Here is a 14491-nt window from a genome sequence, read left to right on the forward strand (position 1 = left end):
GCTTTAACTAACAGTTCAGAGCAAAGGCAGGATAAAAATCAGCTCCGTAAACGAGAAAGGATGGATACAGACGTAGGGGGCTTGGCGAAGGGGAGGAGACGTGACTCGTTGTTTGCAGGGTGGCGTCTTCATTTTTATTTCTTAATTTATTACTGTATTTCACGACATGTATATACAGCACTTGTTGATGAGGACAGGAGAGAAAGCATTGCACTGAACGAGGATGCTCTCCTTCTCCCAAGTTGACTTTGCCCATCCATCACACTCCCATTAGCAGGCATCCCCAAACTCGGCCCCCCAGCTGTTTTGGGACTACAGTTCCCATAATCCCTGGTCACTGGACCTGTTGGGGTGATGGGAGTTGTAGTCCCAAAACAGCTGGAGGGCCGAGTTTGCAGGGTGCCTGCATTAGGGCATGAGGACACACAGCATCATTTTGCTGCAATTGCCCATTTCCCTACACTACAGTAATGCCATTTCCTCTTTATTTAACTGGAGGATGCAACTTGTAGCTTTGGAGCTTTATTTCACTTTTTTTGATTGCTGTGTACCTTTGTTTACCTAGGAAAGGAATGTTTTTAAAGCATATATAGAATTGTCTACTCTCACATGTCATTTTATTCCGGGGGTTCCACCAGCCTTGGACTCCAGGGGGGGGGGGCATTATTTTGTGAATTGCAGCATAATAACCAGCAAAGCAATTCATACACACCAGCACTAGCAGTATGATGCGAGCTCAAGCTACAGCAGTTCAGCTGCTGAAAGGAGAGCAGGCCGCTCAACACAGCTCATTTCCCTTTCCCTGCAGGCTGTTTGGTGCTGACTGTTGTCCGTATTGTTGTTTCCACCAGTCCCCCTGCTTTTTCCACCTACAGAAAACCCCACTATTTTTCCCCAGGGGATCAAAAAGCAGATGAGGGTGGAGAATGATTTACCACGCATCCTCACTTCCAAAAAAAAGCAGGGGAAAGATTAGTTGCTCCCCACTATAGCTGTCAACGTTTTCCCTTTTTTAAGGGAAATTCCATTATTCCGAATAGGATTCCTCTCAAGAAAAGGGAAAAGTTGACAGCTATGCTCCCCACCCCTCACCCAGGACCACTGCTGCATATCACTTCACCGTTCTCTTTTAGAATTTTTTGATTTCTTTTTAAATCTCTATTTAGTTTGAACCTCTGGGTTGCTAAAAGGCACTTTAAAGCAATGCGGGGCGAGTTATTCCCTCTCTGCCATCATTTTCTAACAGGGCTTGGTGCAGAATTTTATGCGCAAAAATCTCTATGCAAACGATGCCTGGGCTTGCAGGTAAAAGTACCCCTCTTTGAATGTCCTCCTAAAAGCCCCACCCACCCAGATCCAGAGCCCAGAGGCCTTGTGATCAGTTGACTTGCTTGCAAAGTGTAACATTCACGTCACAACGAAAACAAACCCAAATGCCAATTAAGTTTTTTTCCATCTAGATCTATGCCAGGATCCACATCAGCTTTGTAAGAGAGAAAATTATGGGGAAAGAGATGGTGGGGTTTCTGCAGTCACATCCTTTTCCTTAATAGCCTTTTGTATGTATCAAGAGTTAACTTTTTTAGAGCCACCAGTGGTTCCATCTACCTCAAACAGCTGTTAGAGACCAGAAGGTGCAGTCTGGCTTTTTAGGCCTCTCAACTAACCTCACGAACCCATTTCCCAATATACATTGGCTTTCAGATGCATTTCAAATTGTACGTTTGTTACTAAGTATTCCTCAGCAAGGTCCAATTAGCTTCCTTTAAGCTCCTGTAACCTATCCATATATTAACAGTAAATAAAAATTGTTGCGGGTGTATAGAGACTATCTTGAAAGTGCTTTTGTATGTAGATGATGCAATATAAACATTCCCTACTGTCCTTTATTTGTGGTAATAAAGGATTCGGTGTGTTTTTACATGAGTAGAATGTGTCCTTTTATTTAAAATGCATCTCTGGGTTATTTGTGGGGCATAGGAATTTGTTCATTTATTTTTTTTCCAAAATATAGTCCAGCCCCCCACAAGGTCTGAGGGACAGTGGAGCAGCCCCCTGCTGAAAAAGTTTGCTGACCCCTGCTCTGTCTAGACACATGCCATTTGCTGAGAAATATACACCATATGCCCCTCTGACCTATTTGTAGGTACAGGACCTGTTTTTTCCCAAGCTGCACAGAGTGTACATTGAAATGATATATGAGTTTATTTTTGATTGCCACATTTCGCCTGGGAAGCATTGGTTTTGAGTGACCTAGCCTGTTTGTAGTAATTTTGGGCACACTGGATGGATGTAGAGGGATGTTTTATTGTGTTTTTAATATTCTGTTGGAAGCCACCCAGAGTGGCTGGGGAGGCCCAGCCAGATGGATGGGGTATAAGTAATAAATTATTATTATTATTATTATTATTATTATTATTATTATTGGCATCACGTGTTTTCCACTCCCTGTTCACCTTCATGACCTGAGCCAGAATTCGAAACCGGGTCCAAATCCAACACTGCAATGAACTTGAAGTTTCCCCAGACTTTGGTCGCTGTTTTTTCAAGAGAGCCTTCTTGGGCTCAGGTAGTATTGCAATCAGTGTAGAAGCCTGGATATGTAAATAAAACTTGGAGGTGTTCATGAATCAGGTTAAATTGCGAGAACTAAAAAAAGCAGACAGCGCCCGCGGGGTATCAAACCCTCCACCGAGGATGGAGGAATCCTGCAAGATTGAAGTAACCACTAGGCTAAGCTAGCTCGAGAAACAACATCAGCTAAAACCTACAAGAGGCTATTAAGCAAGGGGTGTGGCTAACTGCGAACAACGAACCAAGTCTCCACCCACTCAGCCAAACTCGACATTACTGTATCTGCAAAGTGAAGCTCTTTGCAGCTGCCATTCGCAGCTCCATTGGAAATGGTGGTTTTTAAAGTACTTTACATCCTCTGCACCACTGGTGTGCTAAAAGGTCTGCTAACCTTACGCCAAGCGAGTTATTCACACTCGTAGGCGCCGCCCTTCAGTCTTTCTGCTTCGATGCCAGCATCTACGGGTCAGCTTCGCCAGACAGAAGGTGTTGCAGGAAAGAGAAGTGGCCCGGCCGCCCCCCTCCCTGAATAGCTTCTTGTATGCCTCAAGCGAGCCTCTTCTCTCGAGCCAGCTCAGCTCAGCCCAGCGGTTCCATCGACCAAAGCATTGCGTGAATCCCCTAATCGCTTACAGCGGTTTGAGACCCGCGGGCGCTGTCTGGCTTTTTAAACTCCCTTCCACTATAACAGTTTTTCTAACATGCTTAGATTTGCAAAGCCAGACTTCTACACGATTCTCTGCAATTCTGCCTGAATCCAAGAAAGAGGAAGCTTTTGCGGTCTTGCTTCTGCAAAGTGTCCCATCAACATCTGAGCTGCAGCAAAAAAAAAAAAGAGAGGGGGCGCCCTAAAGTTTTTCAGAGCAAAGGCAGGATAAAAATCAGCTCCGTAAGCGAGAAAGTATGGATACAGACCTAGGGGGCTTGGCGAAGGGGAGGAGACGTGACTCGTTGTTTGCAGGGTGGCGTCTTCATTTTCATTTTTTAATTTATTACTGTATTTCATGACATGTATATACAGTACTGGTTGATCAGTGATGGGGACAAGAGAGAAAGCATCGCCCTCCCACGCTCTTGAATGCTCCAAGCAGCTGCTTTCCTTCGAGCCAGCTCAGCCCAGCGGTTCCATCGACCAACGCGTAGCTTGGATCCTGCGATCGCTCACAGCGGTTTGAAACCCGCGGGCGCTGCCTGGCTTTTTAGCCTTCTCAGCTAAGCCAATGAACAGCTCTAAATTACACCTGCGGCAACATATTTACATAGCAAAACCGCTACAGGTTTTGCAATCCCACCAGAGTCCAGCAATTAGTGAGTAGCGATTCCGTGTGCTTGACCTTCCGTTGTCTTGCCCAAGGCGAAGGACTTTTTAAAAGACCTACACTGAGATGATGCTCTCCTTCTCCCAAGAAGACTTTGCCCATCCATCACACTCCCATTAAGGCATGGGGACGCACAGCATCATTTCCTGCAAATTCCCGTTGTCCCTACACTTGCCAAACTGCACTGTATTGCCAAACTGCACAGATTGCACACTGAAATGATATATGAGTTTATTTTTTGATGGGCCACATTTCACCTGGGATGCAGATACTATAAGTGACCTAGTCTGTTTGTTGTAATTTTGGGCACACTGGATGGGTGTAGAGGGATAAATGGCATCACGTGTTTTCCACTCCTTGTTCATCTACATGACCTGATCCAGAATTCGAAACCGGGTCCAAATTCAACACTGTAATGAACTTGAAGTTCACACAGACTTCAGCGGCTGTTACTCATTTTTCAAGGGTGCCTTCTTGGGCTCAGGTAGTATTGCAAACAGTGTAGAAGCCTGGATATGTAAGTAAAATCAAGCAAAATTGCAGAGACTGAAAAAAGACCAGACAGCGCCTGCGGGGTATCAAACTGCCGTTAAGCAATTAGAGAGCAAATGTAATGTCGAAGTAACCGCTAGGCTAAGCTGGCCCGAGGAGTAGGGTCAGCTAAAACGTACAAGAATCTATGAAGCAAGGGGTGTGGCTAACAGTGCAAACAACGTCTCCTCCCACTCAGCCAAACTCAACCATATCTACAAAGTGAAGCTCTTTGCAGCTGGGACTCGCAGCTCCATTGCAAATGGTTATGATTTTTAAAAAGGGACTTTATAACCTCTGCACCGCTGGTGTGCCTTACAGAGCAGGGATCTACGGGTCAGCTTCGCCAGACAGAAGGTGTTGGAGGAAACAGACGTGGCTAGGTGTTTGCCTGGCCGCTCCACTCCCTAAATAGCTTCTCATATGCTCCAAACGACCTTCTTTTCCCGAGCCAGCTCAGCCCAGCGGTTCCATCGACCAACGCATTGCTTGGATCCCCCAATCGCTTCCAGCGGTTTGAGACCCGCGGGCGCTGCCTGGCTTTTTAAATTTGAATTTCACACAGACTTCGGTTAATGTTACTCAATTTTCAGGGGGCCTGCCCAAGAAATTTTGGCATTTGAGATATATAGAATAAATATCCCTAACCGATCATTGATTAGGGGACTCAGAGTCCCATGGGGAGTTGGGCAGCAAAAGCCAAACCCCGATATTTACACCACTTCCTGGCCCTTAATTTTCAACCAATCTTGCACTGCCGTTGGAGCATACGAGACAAATGTCCAGCCCTCCTTTGGGCTGGACTGGACTTAAGAAAAAACTTCCAAGTCCGATGGTTAGGAACTATTAGGGTGGTCGACCGGACCGTCACAATCCCACCATCCTCTGCAGGGAGGAAGGCATTCTTGCAACGGCGGACTTCAGAGACAAATCCGCCCTAGCGGATAAGGTGAAGCCACGACTCCCGTAATTCCGCCCTCAGTTAAGATGGCGGCGGCGGTAGCAGGCAAGGGCTCGGTCAGGCGCCTTCTCCGGGTGTCCCCTGGCTGGTATGGCAGCTCCTGCCAGGGGGCCCGTTCTGTCGCTTCGCCGTCCTCCGCGCGAGTGCGCCAGGCTTTCCTCCAGTTCTTCAAGGAGCGGCACGGGCACCAAGTGGTGCCGTCGGCTCCGGTGCGGCCGCGAGGGGATCCCGGGCTGTTGTTCGTGAACGCGGGCATGAACCAGGTACGTCCTCGAAAAGGGCGCGGCGGAGGAACCAGCCCTGCAGAGAATGGTTCCTACCGCTGCTTTGCCTGCCCGGTGCGATGCGGTTGGGATGGGACATGTTATTCGTTTTCCTCAAGGTCCAGTCGACTCCGCCGCTATCCCTCCCTCTTATCTGCCGGACGAAGCAAAGGACCTGTAAAAGGAGGAGCTCCGGCAGAGAAGGGAAAGTGTCAGGTTCAAGCTGAGGGGAAATAAAAACAACACAAAATAAAATAACTTAGGGAATCCAATGCATTTCCATTGGGAAACTTCATGGGACTCGCCTGGGATTCTTCTTTACAAGCTTTCTATGAAAAATTTTAATCGCCCTGATGAAGATTTAAAATCAAAGCAATGCCTATAAGTGAAGTGGAAATAATATTTTGCTTAATGTATTTGAGTAGATGTTTTCCATAAGCCAAATTCCACAGGTTATTAGTGGGGAAACAATATATTTCATTTGGACAAGAAAGCAAAATTAAAATGATTTCAATAGTGATAGCCTTGTGCCTCTTGCAACAAAACCAGCAAAGAGTCTTATGGCACCTTAAGAGAGTAAGAAAAGTATGGTTGCATAAGCTTTGATAGACTGCAGTTTGCTACATCTGAGTTGCAGGGACACATAAACAAGATTGTAAACAGTAAAGCTGGAAGGAAATACAGTGCAGATAAGTACAGGCATTCACAAAGAAACATAATTGATAACATGTCCTGGCATTGATATGGGGATGCGGGTGGCACTGTGGTCAAAACCACAGAGCCCAGGGCTTGCCGATCATGCTGGCCACATGACCCGGAAGCTGTCTGCAGACAAATGCTGGCTCCCTCGGCCTATAGAGCGAGATGAGCGCCGCAACCCCAGAGTCATCTGCCACTGGACCTAATGGTCAGGGGTACCCTTACCTTTTACCTGGCATTGATAAGATGGTTAACGCATAAAAGTCTATTATTCCCATTCAGTCCATCAGTAATTTAAAGGAAAATGAAAATCGCAGCTGGCCCCAGGGTGGGTTATAACAATTTTAAATTCAGAATTAAAAACATTAAAAACAAATTGCAGTCACAGGAATATACATCTCAAGTGTGAACGGACCAAGGTGCATCTTTAGTATTTGCCAAAAGTTATAGTGAACGTTCCAGACACACCCTTGTGGGGAGGAATTCCAGAATTCAAGATGTATTGCAACACTTTCAAAAGATGCTCATTGCTTCAAAAAGGGAATTTCTAAAATCCTGGGCAGCCACCAAGAATGCCTTTCTGGATGTACACATTTTGGTAGCTCCACATCCTGACAGTATGGAAGAGGAAGCCTCTCATGTTAGTTGATAGCAAGATTTATTTTGAGCCTGTGCTATATATTAAGAATTCAAGTGATCAGTGGCGTAGCGTGGGGGGTGCAGGGGGGCTGGCAGCACCGGGCGCAACATCTGGGGGTTAGGGTTAGGGGGCGCAAATTACTTGCCTTGCTCCGGGTGCTGACAACCCACGCTACGCCACTGCAAGTGATGTAAGTCACAGTTAAATTGGCCTGTATCTTCTTGTGCGGAACAGTGTCCCAGGAGTGAAATAATTTGTTTTTATTAAGAAAAACGACCATTTTCACTTGTTGGGAGAAAACATCCCTTTTCTGCCCATTTCCTGTCTAAATCAAGACAATATATTGGGTCATATCCAACTAAATCATACTCTTGAGTACACCCTTTAAAATCAAAGAGTTAAGTTACTTCCTTTTGGAGAAACCCAGGGTGGGTGGGTAACAGTAACCAAATAAAATCAACATTAATCCATGTTGTTTTCGTGGGGGGGGGGTGTTACTGTTTTTGTTACTGTGTTACATATTTTTGCGTTTTTATGTGATCCTTGGCTGAAGGGAGGTAAGGAAACTTTAACAATAATAATAAACCAGTATACAATGAAATACAATCCACCAGTAAAACACAGTGCTACTGCAGCAATCATTGAGTTATAACAACTCCACACCAGCTCTTGGCTATAGGCTTGGAGAAGGAGATACTTTTATGTTTTTACTTGAAAGAAAACAGTTGAGGGAGAGCAACCAGATCTCTAGCAGTGGGGGGGGGGGGGGATTCCAGAACTGAGGTTCTGCCATCAAAAAGATGCTGCCTTTTGTCACCACCTTGTGGTCTGAGCTTGATGGAGGCAAGATGAGCAGGGCCTCCCTTGCCATTTAATTGGGCCCAGTAGTTCACTAGCAGGCTATTACAGCTTTATAGCATGCCTTCGCCTGGATCCCAGCTTCAGCATCTGTTGTATGTGAAAACTGCTTTGTGTTTCTCCTTCACTTTCCAGTTCAAGCCCATTTTCCTGGGCTCAGCAGATCCCCGGAGTGAGCTAGCAAGTTACCGGCGGGTGGTGAACAGCCAGAAATGTGTGCGTGCAGGTGGGAAGCACAACGATTTGGAGGATGTGGGCCGAGATGTTTATCATCACACGTTCTTTGAAATGCTGGGAAATTGGTCCTTCGGTGATTATTTCAAAGTAAGAGATGAGGCCATGCTTTATTGTAAAACACATTAGGTGTTTCTGTTTATATTTTTAATCTGCTGCAGTATGGTAGAGACAAACTTTTGCGGTGATGTTTTGTTTTTAAACCACAATGCCTTTAGAACTGACTTACGCAAGTCGAACTGCCCTGAGGTCTTTTGATGAAGGGCGGTACATTAACAACAACAACATATTTACTCAAATGCAATGCACACCTTTTTTGACCAAATTGCGTCATGAAAATTAGGGTGTGCGTTAGATTTGATGGCACCAGCAAATACTTCTTTGGTTTCAAGATTTTGAAAATTGAGGTGCACATTAGATTTGCATAAATATGGTAATAATAATAATAATAATAATAATAATAATAATAATATGATATCTGGGCTGAAATAAGTGGGGGAATGTATGTTTCCCTATGTAAAGGACAATCTGCTTGCATGGGGAATCATAACATTGTAGAGTTTGAAGGGACCCTCAGGATCATCTAGTCCAACCTAGCCTTGTCCCCAGCTTTCCACAGACAGGGCATTTTGATGTGGGGGGAACAGTCACATATGAAATAAGCCCCCTCTCACACACCATGAAGTGGTCTAGATGCAGGTGAAATGGGGCCATATGGTATTGCTGCATGTTTGATATTTTAGACCTTGGAAAGGTAACACGGGAGATGGTGAAGCAGGAGGTTGTGACTAATTATAAAACATCTGTTTCCAGCTCTGCATTGATTCAAGAGCAGAGCATGGTGCTTTTATTTCATTTTTAATTGGGAAGCTAACAAGCCCAGTGCGTCTGAGCTCATATGCTTCTTAATGAGCCTGGTTCTTCTTCTTTCATCATTATTAGTTAGTCTTGCTGGCAGCATAAGACCTGTTAATCACCGTCAGTCTATCCACTCTTGCATATCGGTACCACAAGATGAGAGCAATTCTTGCACTCTTCATTTCAAATCATTGTTCAGAATTTCCTCCATTCGATCCTATGGCTCCAGTACAAAAACAATCAAAAGCAAGGCCAGACCAACAGAGATAGAGGCTGTTCTGAGCTACAACAGTGGTGGGAACCCTGCAGCCCTTCAGATGTTCAACTCTTAAGTTCCCATGAGCTCCAGGCAGTGTCGGCAGTGGTCGGGGAGGATGGGAGATGTAGTACAGAACATCTGGAGGGCCACAAATTCCCCATGCTTGCACTACAAACATCAGAGCGGAAGGAAATCTCTTATTGTAACTGGGGAACAAGCTTTTGTAGGTACCAATACACACTCCCCGTCATAGAAATACAAGGCTTCCTTGGTTTTCCTGAGCTGCTATTAAAATATCAGTTGTGAGAAACCTGATGGCATGTTGTCTAAACTAATCTTGTTTGTGTTTGTGTTTACAAACATAATTTAGCAAGTTTTTCTTTCTCATACTTTTAGCCTAAGTGCTTTGGACAATGTGAGAGAACACAGTAAAAACGGAGTTCCTGAGTTGTCCTCTGCCATTCATGAACTTGTTTGTCTGTTATCTGCCTACATGCAACTCCCCAATTACATGCGGCCTTGCTCACGTGCAGCGCCAGGAACCAAGAAGTGCTGAAAATTCCTCTTGGGTTGTGAGGAGGACCTCCCTAGGGGACTGAGTAGGTCCCTTTCCTTGGTTCCAATCTATCATTATGTATACTATGCAACACTGTCCTTGAAAATAAGATAAACTAAAATAGAAGCCATCCCCCTTGCAATTAAGTAACTTCCTTATTATCCAAACATTGGCTTGTTATTTACCATCATTTGACAACTTTCCTTGTCTTCAGGAGGAAGCTTGTAGCATGGCATGGGAGCTCCTAACACAGGTCTATGAAATCCCCAAGGACCGTCTGTATGTCACCTATTTCGGAGGAGATGCCTCACTTAGTCTAAGTGCAGATGAAGAGAGCAGGGAAATTTGGCTCAGCCTGGGGTAAGTAAATGAAAAAGATGCCAAAAGAGATAATACAGTGGTACCTTGGTTCTTGAACTCAATCCGTTCTGGAAGTCTGTTCGAATTCCAAAACGTTCGCAAACCAAGGCATGGCTTCTGATTGACTGATTGGCCCCGGAACAATGCCAACAGCCGAAACGGATGCTCGGCTTCCAAAAAACGTTCGCAAACCAGAACACTTACTTCCGGGTTTGTGGTTTTTGGGAGCTGATTTGTTCGGGAGCCAAGCTGTTTGGGAGCCAAAGTACCACTGTACTAGAAGTCTGATCTGGATGTTGTCCAAAGCTGTTTGTAGCCATGCCTTGTACCACATGATGTGCATGCAGGCGTCCAATTCAGCATCCAAAATAACACATTAAAAAAAAAAGTTTCTAGTTTTTACAGGATAAGTTATTAAAAATGTGCAGGAAATGTCTCCAAAAAGCTTGGTAACTAACAAGGACTTTAGTTATGGTCTCTGCTAAGCACAGTCTTTATTTTTTCTGTGCATGGATCCTTGCTGGCACCTTGTCACCCTCTCTGCCAAAAATTCCATCTATCCAGATTGCATCTATTCTGAGTACAGAACTTGAATTTCTTGTCACAGTTAGACCTGCCCTGATGGGGAGTTTGTATGTTTTGATCTTAAAATAAAATAAGCACTGCACAATTATTATTATTTTAAAAAAAACATTGACCAAAGGCTTGCAGTCAAAGTGGTAACATGGAGGTGGGATAGAGTGTACAGAAAATAATGTTAGAATGTGCAAAGATTGGATGCATCCCAGCATTCATTAGATATGACCAGGCCCAAGTATTTGCCAAGTTTTTCTGTACTTCTTGTTTTTTACTTATTAGTTTTTACTGATAAGAGGCTACCATCGTAGAGGAGCAGTATGATAACTCATAGTTAATGGTAGTGCTGCAGTTGCTCAGGCATTATAGAGAATTATCCTCTTCTGTCTTGTGCCCTGTTTATGGTGAGGTTCAAAGGCTGAGGTTTTGGGTAAGAAAAATGAGTGTGGTTTTATTGCCCTAGGTTCATAAGCCGTTCTCTTCTTGCTTTCCAGTGTGCCTCCCAGCCACGTGCTTCCTTTTCAGTTGAAAGATAACTTCTGGGAGATGGGCGACACTGGTCCCTGTGGACCCTGCACAGAAATCCATTATGACCATGTGGGCAGGGGTAGGAATGCTGCAGCACTGGTGAACCAGGGCAACCCTGAAGTGGTGGAGATCTGGAATCTGGTTTTCATGCAGTATAGCAGGTATGAAATGGTGGAGCAGCTTGGATACCGAGCTTTGTGCCAGAGCCTCACTTCTTGGTGGGAGGCTTCCATACCATTGGAACAATCACAAGAGTCTGCAGTAGCCTTCTCCCAGCCTGATGCTTTGGACCGCAACTCCTGCCATTCCTCACCATTGAACTTGCTGATCAGGGCTGATGGGACTTGTAGTCCAAAACAGCTGGAGAGCAAAGCTGCTCTACAGTAGGGTTGGGGAACTGGATCTGGCTGGCGGACTGGATCCAGAAGTAGCCATATTCTTCCTTTGCAGCCATGGCCACCCCCATCGTTCAGCCCGGACACTGAGATCCAGCACCGAGGGCCTTCTGGCGGTTCCCTCATTGCGAGAAGTAAGGTTACAGGGAACCAGTCAGAGGGCCTTCTTGGTAGTGGCGCCTGCCCTGTGGAACACCCTCCCTTCAGATGCGAAGGAAATAAGTAGCTATCCTATCTTTAAAAGACATCTGAAGGCAGCCCTGTTCAGGGAAGTTTTTAACATTTAACGCTGTATTGTTTTTAATACTTGATTGGGAGCTGTCCAGAGTGGCTGGGGAAACTCAGCCAGATGGGCGGGGTATAAATAATAAATTATTATTATTATTATGGCTTATGAAGAGAGGAAGCTGCCTTACACTGAGTCAGACCCACTGGTCCATTTAGCTCAGTATTGTCTACACTGACTGTCAGTGGCGCTCCAGAACTTCAGACAGGGGTCTTTCTTTCTCAGCTGTACTTGGAGATGCCAGGGATTGAACCTGGGACATTCTGCATGCAAAGCAGTTCTAAATAAAATGCAGTGGACCCGCCACTTCCACATGGTTTGGGGTCCGCACACAAAGGCAAAATCATCTAAAGCCAGGAAACCCCTAGAACCAACCTCCCGCCCCTCATGGGACCATCCCTACCAGTCCAGAGCAGGCCATGCCCTCTGCCTCCTGGCGTCCTGGGCTCTGGGAGGTCATGTGAGGGTCCTGGGAATGTCCCAAAGCCCACATATATCCTTCCCTGAGGCTGTTAAGCAAGGTGGAAGACTTGAAGAGCTCTCCCCACGGCAGGTGTCCCACACTATTTATTTTCAGCCGCGCGCCTACAGTCATGATTGTGCAAGTAAATAACATGTTAAGTGGCGGACCCATCGCGTTCAAGCTGTGTCTCCAAAGGTTTTCCTTTTGCAGCCTTAAACTGAAGAAAAGCTGTGGCTGCAAAGGAATAATTGGGAGTGCATTCAAAGTTATTCTTCCTTCTGAATGTAGCACCTTGCACCCTGCTGATTTCAGAAGAGTTCTGGAACGTTCAAGAGCAGGGCGGAGGTTCCCTCCCAATGCTCTAGAGTAATTTGACCTGCCTTCCCAGCACCCTGCGTAATGTAGTCCATATAAGAACTTTTGTAACGCCTCACTTTCATAGTCTGTTTGATCCTCTTTCTATCCTCTGCTGCAGCCTTCTGATAATGCTTCTACTACCCTTCTCATTCATTTCCATAGTACCGTATTTCCAAATTATGATATCTCCTTTACTGTCTGGGGTTTTCCCCATCCACAGCTTTAGGTGAATAATCAAGCCCTTTGCTTCTATCTTATATCTGTCTTCCCCCCCCCCCCCCATCCCTCTTTGGTTACTGACTGGTCTATTGCCAGAGAGGCTGATGGGAGTCTGCAGCAGCTGCCTGAGCATCATGTGGACACAGGAATGGGTCTGGAAAGGTTGATGACCATTCTCCAGAACAAGCGCTCCAATTACGACACCGACCTCTTCACTCCTATCCTGGATGCCATCCACAAGGTGATGATCAGTTGCCAGGGGAAGCCAAACTGAAACTTCAGAGGGTTTATATGTAAAAGCTACATACCTAGCAACATTAGCCGCTTCTGGGTGAGCAGAGAAATGGCAGTTCCTGGTCTCTTGGTGGTTTTTCATTTGGTTGTGGGGGGGTGGGGAACACTCCTAGCTGCACGGCTCTTTATAACTAGGAGAGATAGTTTGAGCAGCTGTGATACACCAGAGCAGTCATTTCTAAGGTGAAAAGAACAGCAGTTGCAGCTGCTTCTTGGTCAAAACCCTAAAAGGGCTCGGGGAGATGGCAGCGACAGTTTGCCAGCCCTTTCAATGTGACATTTCTTTCCTGGATGGAAAAGTGCAGCTCTCGAGAGCTAAAAAAGTGTTGCTGGCCCTCCTTCTGTGTCTGGAAATGAGTTCCCTAGCAGTTTCCTAACTAAATCAACAAAGAATGTGCTGCAGGATCAGGCCCAAGGGCCCGTCTTGTGCAGCATCCTGTTCTCACAGTGGCCAGCCAGATGCCCGTGGGAAGCCTCAGTGAAACAGCAATGCTGCCCGCTTCTGATTTGCAGTGACTGGTATTCAGAGACATCCTGCTTCTGACAGCAGAGCTACAACAATCTCTTTATGCTTTACAGTGGTACCTTGAGTTACAAACGCTTCAGGTTGCAAACTCCGCTAACCTGGAAGAGTTACCTCGAGTTGAGAACTTTGCCCCAGGATGAGAACGGAAATCGTGTGCCGGCGGCGCAGCAGCAGCAGCAAGAGGCCCCATTAGCGAAAGCGCGCCTCTAGCTAAGAACAATTTCAGGTTAAGAACGGACCTCCAGAATGAATTAAGTTTGTAACTAGATGTACCACTGTACAGCACATTCTTACACATGCCTTCGTGGAAATAATTCCCACTGGGCTCAATGGGGCTTACTCCTGGGTAAGTGAGAATAGGACTGCAGCTGTAAAGGGCCAAGAGACACAGCCATGACAGTTCCTGCCCAGCACCCTGAGTTATTTTCAGAGAGACAAATGGAACTGTGTACAGTGGTACCTCTGGTTAAGAACTTAATTCGTTCTGGACGTCTGTTCTTAACCTGAAACTGTTCTTAACCTGAGGTACCACTTTAGCTAATGGGGCCTCCTGCTACCGCTGCGCCACTGCTGCGCAATTTCTGTTCTCATCCTGAAGCAAAGTTCTTAACCCGTGGTACTATTTCTGGGTTAACGGAGTCTGTAACCTGAAGCATCTGTAACCTGAAGCGTCTGTAACCCGAGGTACCACTGTACAAAGAGGACGCAAGGATCTTGAATTGGGTGGGCGGGTTT

The 14491-nt window shown here is 45.8% G+C and overlaps 1 protein-coding gene across 2 annotated transcripts in view; it reads left to right on the forward strand.

Annotated features, from left to right (window-relative positions):
• Positions 1 to 5388: 5388 nt before the first annotated feature.
• Positions 5389 to 14491, forward strand: part of AARS2 (alanyl-tRNA synthetase 2, mitochondrial) — a 32168-nt gene continuing 23065 nt past the window's right edge. Inside the window, exons 1-5 of one of the 2 annotated variants that reach the window (XM_083434426.1) lie at positions 5389 to 5648; positions 7981 to 8169; positions 9967 to 10112; positions 11183 to 11377; positions 13033 to 13177. In XM_083434426.1, the coding sequence (XP_083290552.1) occupies positions 5412 to 5648; positions 7981 to 8169; positions 9967 to 10112; positions 11183 to 11377; positions 13033 to 13177 (912 nt within the window). In that variant the 5' untranslated portion in view covers positions 5389 to 5411. Of the gene's footprint in view, positions 5649 to 7980; positions 8170 to 9966; positions 10113 to 11182; positions 11378 to 13032; positions 13178 to 14491 lie in introns of those variants that run through there. The other variant, XM_083434427.1, reaches the window with a different exon arrangement.

This window comes from Podarcis tiliguerta (assembly GCF_965153285.1).
Source record: "Podarcis tiliguerta genome assembly, chromosome: 3".
Lineage (NCBI taxonomy): Eukaryota > Metazoa > Chordata > Lepidosauria > Squamata > Lacertidae > Podarcis > Podarcis tiliguerta.